General features: G+C 44.7%; 1 protein-coding gene across 2 annotated transcripts; it reads left to right on the forward strand.

Annotated features, from left to right (window-relative positions):
• The first annotated feature begins 625 nt into the window (after nucleotides 1-625).
• Nucleotides 626-5,456, forward strand: SPP1 (secreted phosphoprotein 1). Of its 2 annotated transcripts, none has more exons than XM_018926949.3 (7): nucleotides 626-847; nucleotides 2,195-2,261; nucleotides 2,361-2,411; nucleotides 3,310-3,414; nucleotides 3,559-3,603; nucleotides 3,870-4,127; nucleotides 4,587-5,456. In XM_018926949.3, the coding sequence occupies exons 2-7, from the start codon at nucleotides 2,208-2,210 to the stop codon at nucleotides 5,196-5,198; spliced, it is 1,125 nt and encodes a 374-aa protein (XP_018782494.1). In that variant the 5' UTR covers nucleotides 626-847; nucleotides 2,195-2,207; the 3' UTR covers nucleotides 5,199-5,456. The 2 variants fall into 2 exon arrangements, with proteins under 2 accessions (XP_018782494.1, XP_018782495.1); XM_018926950.3 differs by having other exon boundaries at nucleotides 4,032-4,127.
• Nucleotides 5,457-5,815: the final 359 nt, after the last annotated feature.

The raw sequence follows: 5,815 nt of genomic DNA on the forward strand, positions 1-5,815 counted from the left end.
GCTGTAGCAGATGACTTGACCATACGACCTGAGAAAGGAGCCAGAAGGAATACAAATGAACAGAAAAGGAGTAAGAATTCCTCATAATTCCTCATAAGGATGTACCAATCTTCTTTAAGAAGAGCTCTTGTACACCTTTACAAACAAGTTGCTGGATGCAGAATGCCTACTGAGACAACTAGTTCTACTAATTTTTTAATTTTTTTTTTTTTAAATCTAGGTAAACCAAAAAATGCAAAAGGCCATTTTCTGCAACATCTTTGTAATTCCTGTAGCACCATGCATGCTCTGGAGAGCAAGTCTACAATTCTGTGGAAACATTAACACCTCTTTGGTGAATTTTATGTTCAGATATATTTCTTCCAGCACACATTAGATATTCCTACCCCCATTAGATACTCCTACCCCCTACAGAACAGGGTACAAAAGATTTCTGGAAAGTTGGGCTTTCTACAGAAGTAGAATAGGCATGCTCTGAAGCCCTCCTACACGATACCAAACAAACACTGTGCATTCAATAGACCTGCTGGTTAATGATCTTGCTCATAAGTAATGTTTTAACCTTAGAATGTTTTTTCCTTGCTTCAAAAGCCACAAAGCCAAAGAGGAAGTGTAGGAGAACATGGGCAGGACAAGTGGCCACGAGCCTCATGACCTCATCTTTTTCCACCACATGGAGATTGGTGGCTGTGCTTGGGACAGAGTTTAAATTCCCGGAGCTCAGAGATGTCAGGCAGCAGGGGACGAGGGGAGAAAACCAGAGCTGCTGGGAGCCAACTGTCTGGAGCTGCTGCTGGGATCACTAAGAGTGCTCTTGGTTTGGCTTACTCCTTCAGCACCATAAAAGGTATTTTTTTTTTTTTTCTTTTTTACCTGACATGTCCCAATCCATCTGCAGCTTTAGCCTAGGAAACACTGATCTTTGAAAACTGCTTCACTGGGCAGGGATGTTTGATATCTCTCTGTGGAAAAAGGTGTGCTTTTATAGGAGCAAGGTTACTTTAGCAATACCAGGTAATACACATAATCACAATTTTAAATTTGTGTACTGATAGGTGTTGGGAGAAGCTTAGTGAAAACCCTGCCACCGAATCATGCACTAGAAACTCAGAGCTGGTGCTTGAACACAGAAAGCTTTCTTCCTCATGTAATCACTGCCTGGCAGTGTCCTTGTTTCTCCTGGCAGGCTCACTGTCTGTGAAAAATAAAAGCTAGGATAGTCCTCGCTCAAGTGGATCCTTCCAGTCAGAACTACTAATGATATACTATTGCTATGTTTTTATTTAGTCTGTGCTGTCTGTGCTGCACAACCCTGAGTGTATGGGACAGTGAATGGGACACACTTCTCTGTGAAACTTGAAATTGCAATACCTCTATTAGAGTGTCCGGTCTCAGGGTCAGCCTTACTAATACATTTGAAATGTCCCAAGCAACTTTCTTTCCTGCCGTGATTTACTGAAGTTTTGAATGACTCTTGTTCACCAGTAAATTTAAATTCTCAGGGATGTTCCTTATTCTGGGAACTGGTCAGTAAGCACTGAAGTTTACTGCCGCTCTCCTAATTTCAGCAGGAATCAGTTATTTATTAAATTGCTAGAGTAGCTATGGGAGCAGCTATTTCACCCAGTCTCGTGTTTGGAAACACAGGTTATTTTGTTCCAACTTCTGGATGGGGAAATGTAGGTCTATCAATAAAAGCAGTTTATGTTCATGTAAACTGACTCTTCTCAGCAACTCAAGTTAATAACCCTAAAAGCTAGTTTCAAAAGAGCTGACAAGACAATACAAATTGCTGGCCTTAACCTGCCTCTTTTTCAAAACAATTGTGTGAAGTGAATGAAGGTAAACCAAAGCTGGTATTTATAAGAGTTTTTCACAGAACTTTTCCTTTGCCTATGCAAGTCAGTAGACAACAGGCATCAGTTCACCTTTTCAGTGTGATTTTTCTCACCGCTGCTCAGCTCTTTTTAGCATTCAGTTTCAAAATTCTTGTAGCTTTTTGAGTTGCTAAATCATTACAAGGTGGGTGGGAGGTGGTGATGGAGGATAGAAGAAATAAAATTAGCAAAGGCAAGTTGAATCCATAGCAGGGACCTGGTCTTGGCATAGTTAAGTATACAAAGATAAAGGAAAAGCCTATAGCATTTTTGTGGTATTTTACTTTATTGACTTACTGTTCCAAAATATTTTCTAGGTAAAATATCACCATGAAGGAGACAGTTCTGTGTTTATGCCTTATCAGCATCACAGCTGCATGGCCAGTGAGTAAATCACAAACACTATCCCCAGCAGTCTCATTATTTCCTTTGCACATCAGCAAGAAACATTGATAAATGTTTTTTCTCTTTTCTCCTTTCAAGGTGATTCAATCCAAGCAGCCTGTCATTTCTGCCAGCTCCAAAGAAAAATATGTAAGGTCATTTTGTCTTTCTGTTAGTTTTCTTTGATAAGTACTTTTTGATTTTTGTTTGTTTATTTGTTTTCCTCCAAAACACATTTTCTGGTACTTGTTCTATGATGATAGATGCTTGCAGAACATGTCCTTACCTGGCTGTTATGAGCTAGTTTCAAAGCAGAGAGCCACTGATGTCCACAGACTTTTTCCTGTGTCATGTGTCTTGATTGTGGACTTTCATTAGTTCTATCTCCAGACCAGCACTGGAAATCTTTTTTTCTTAATGAAAAATGTATTAGCTGTTAATTAAAAAGAGAAATGGACTGAAGTATGGCAAAATTACTATAACCCATATTCATTACTGCAGATCAGATGGCAATACTTGGTGTTGGAGGAACACCTTAATACAATACCCTATTCATTTTTTTGAGTGATGTAAGTGAACTGCATTTCGTCTTGTTATATAGCTCTTTAATTCATTCCCCATTGCTAGCTGTTACCCATGTAGAATCAATTCTTGGCTCTGAGAACCAACTACTGCATTTAGTTTAGAGTCTTCATGAGGCGGGAGATAAATCACCCTCCAGAAAAGGCCTAAGAATTAGCAGAAGCAATGATTGTTAGATATAACTTCAAATTCTACTCAATAAAAACAAGCTGGAGAAACTGATCTGAATTTGCCCAGGCTCTGCCAGTGAGAGAGGCACATCTATCTGTCTTATAGGTTAAATGTTCATCTGGGATGATGGCTTGTTCTGAGTCCTCTTCCTACTGCAATGAACAGCTGAGGACACATCCCATACAGAAGGACTAGATACTGCAGATGCCACATCTGCCTGAAAGCACAGGCTGGGATGCAGCAGTTTTGTCTGCTCCTTTGAGGATTAACCACTCTTTTTTATTTTCTCTTTAAGGACTCCAGGGGCCATCACTTGCACAGATATCACAATGACTATGTGAATTCTCAGTCTTGGGAGAGTCAGCAGCACCCTCAGAGTGACCTGGCATCATCTCAGCAGGTACAGACACCTAACTAGAAGAGAAAGCAGAGCATCTTTCTATGCCAAGATCTGCAAGTTATGATTAAGTGCTTAGTCAAAATGCTGATCAGCTCTACTGTATGTGCCTTTGTGTACTAACATTGAGCTTTGTGTTGCTTTCAGACCCTTTACTCTTCAGAAGAAAGTGTGGATGTCCCAGAACAATTGGTAAGTGTTTTGAAAGACAGCATGTCCGTTCAGTGCTGTAGGGCAGCCAGCGTGGAGCAGCTCTCATTTTCCTCACTCAAGCGTGGTTTTTGCAGTAACATCTCTCCCGAAATAAAACAAAGTTCCAGGCAGGGGGAGGTGAACTCAGTGCAGTGCCTGCACATAGCTCCTCAACAGTGCCTATGCCCTGGGCCAATAGGACATGTACCAGTCTGCACCTCTCACATCCATGTTCATTTGCCTGATGTGTAATAAATGTTTTCCAGCACTTTTCTGATGTGTCAAGCAAGAGCCATGAAGATGTGGATGATGATGATGACGATGACGACAATGATTCCAATGACACGGATGAATCTGAAGAGATTGTCACAATTTTTCCCACAGACATTCCAGTAACCGAACCATTCCCCACTTTCCCTTTCACCCAGGGAAATAATGCTGGCAGAGGTGACAGTGTGGCCTACAGGATGAGGGCAAAAGCTGCACTGTTGAAGTCTATCAAACTCCACAAAGCTACCAAAAAGGTGAATAGCACTGATCAGTGGTGCCCATGCTCTTGGAAATGGGGAGTGAACTTGAAAATGGACATGGCATTTTATAGGAGTTGGTTTTGAAAACTGGTATGGAGAAAGTAGGCATAAGTGAAGGAATGAATTTCCTTTCTCTGGATACCACAGATCAGGGGCCTCAATGACTGCCAATGCACTGGGGCAGGACTGCAGCTTGCTGCTGCAAGCTGTGCAAAACTGCAGTTTGCACTGTCACGATTTACTTGCACACATGAAATCTGAGGCCAGGAGGAAATGAGAGTTTCTCATAATGTGAAAGGTTTGTGTAACTCCACAAAACATCAGAGTATCTCCAGGCAGAGGTTCATCATGCAGGCTTTGTCCCTGCAGTCCGAGCAGCCTGCGTTAGTGCAGTTCTTGATGAAACAGTTCCTCAGGAGTGACAATGACTCTTATTCTGCTCTCTTTACACAGCTCATCTATGATGCGACTCAGGAAGATGAGAGCGACATGGATGCAGACAGCCAGCGCTCTGTCTCCCGGGAGGATTCTGCTTCCCGCAGGTCCCTGAGGAAGCACGCCAGCAGCATGGTATGGTCTGACCAGAGCCACGGGCGGGACAGTAGCGAGCAGGACAGTGACCCGCATTACCGGAGCTTGGAAAACGACAGCAGGCCCGACAGCCACGAGGCAGAAGGCGACAGTAGCGAGTCTGGTATTAGAGGGGACAGCCACTCAAGTGTGGAAAGCAGGGAGAAAGGGGACAGCCTCTCAAGTGTGGAAAGCAGGGAGAGAGGGGACAGCCTCTCAAGTGTGGAAAGCAGGGAGAAAGGGGACAGCCTCTCAAGTGTGGAAAGCAGGGAGAAAGGGGACAGCCTCTCAAGTGTGGAAAGCAGGGAGAAAGGGGACAGCCTCTCAAGTGTGGAAAGCAGGGAGAGAGGGGACAGCCACCCGAGCGTGGAAAGTAGGGAGAGCCGGGATCGCGTGTCAGCCGAGCTCTCTGACGATATCATCACCCAAACCCTGGAAAATGCCGAGGATTCTCAAGATCGTCACAGCATCGAAAGTAACGAAGTCACCCTTTAAAAAGAAATAAAAATAAGGTTTCCCTTCTTTTCCAATCCCTACCTAAGGGAAGCAGGGAGTAGCTTCATTTCGGGGAACTGTTTGTTAATGTAGTTTGCGTGGTGACTTTTGGAGTTCGAGACGGTCCATGGCCCCTGGAGCTGTGCCGGCGGAGGCTGTGGGACACGGCGGGCGAACGTCGCCCCTCGGGCACGCTGCTCTCTGCGCTGCCGGGCGTGTATTGCTGTAACGGGACTTAAAATAAAACCTCAAACCCTTGCACCTGCATTACTATTCACTGGGGCTTGGACCGAGCCGGGGGAGCTTTAATACTTCTTCTCAAAATGACGCGAAATGGCTGTTACTCACAAATTTAACCAGTACAACCTCTTGGCGAGGCCTCCTCGTACTTTCGCCGAAGATGAGCGGGACTTCAAACACTCACCACCGGCCCCTGCACCACTACTGTAGGGGCGGTCCGGGGTTGCCCCTGAGAGTGGAGGGAGGCGTGGGAGGAGAAGGACGGCAGGAAGGAGGTCCCGGCCGTTATTCCCACAGGGAGCCAGGGGGACTACAGCTCCCTCTGTACCCCGGGATTTCCGCTAGAGGGCGCGGAAGGGGCGGCAGCGGTGGGGCCA

This window comes from Serinus canaria, chromosome 4 (assembly GCF_022539315.1).
Source record: "Serinus canaria isolate serCan28SL12 chromosome 4, serCan2020, whole genome shotgun sequence".
Taxonomy (NCBI): Eukaryota; Metazoa; Chordata; class Aves; order Passeriformes; family Fringillidae; genus Serinus; species Serinus canaria.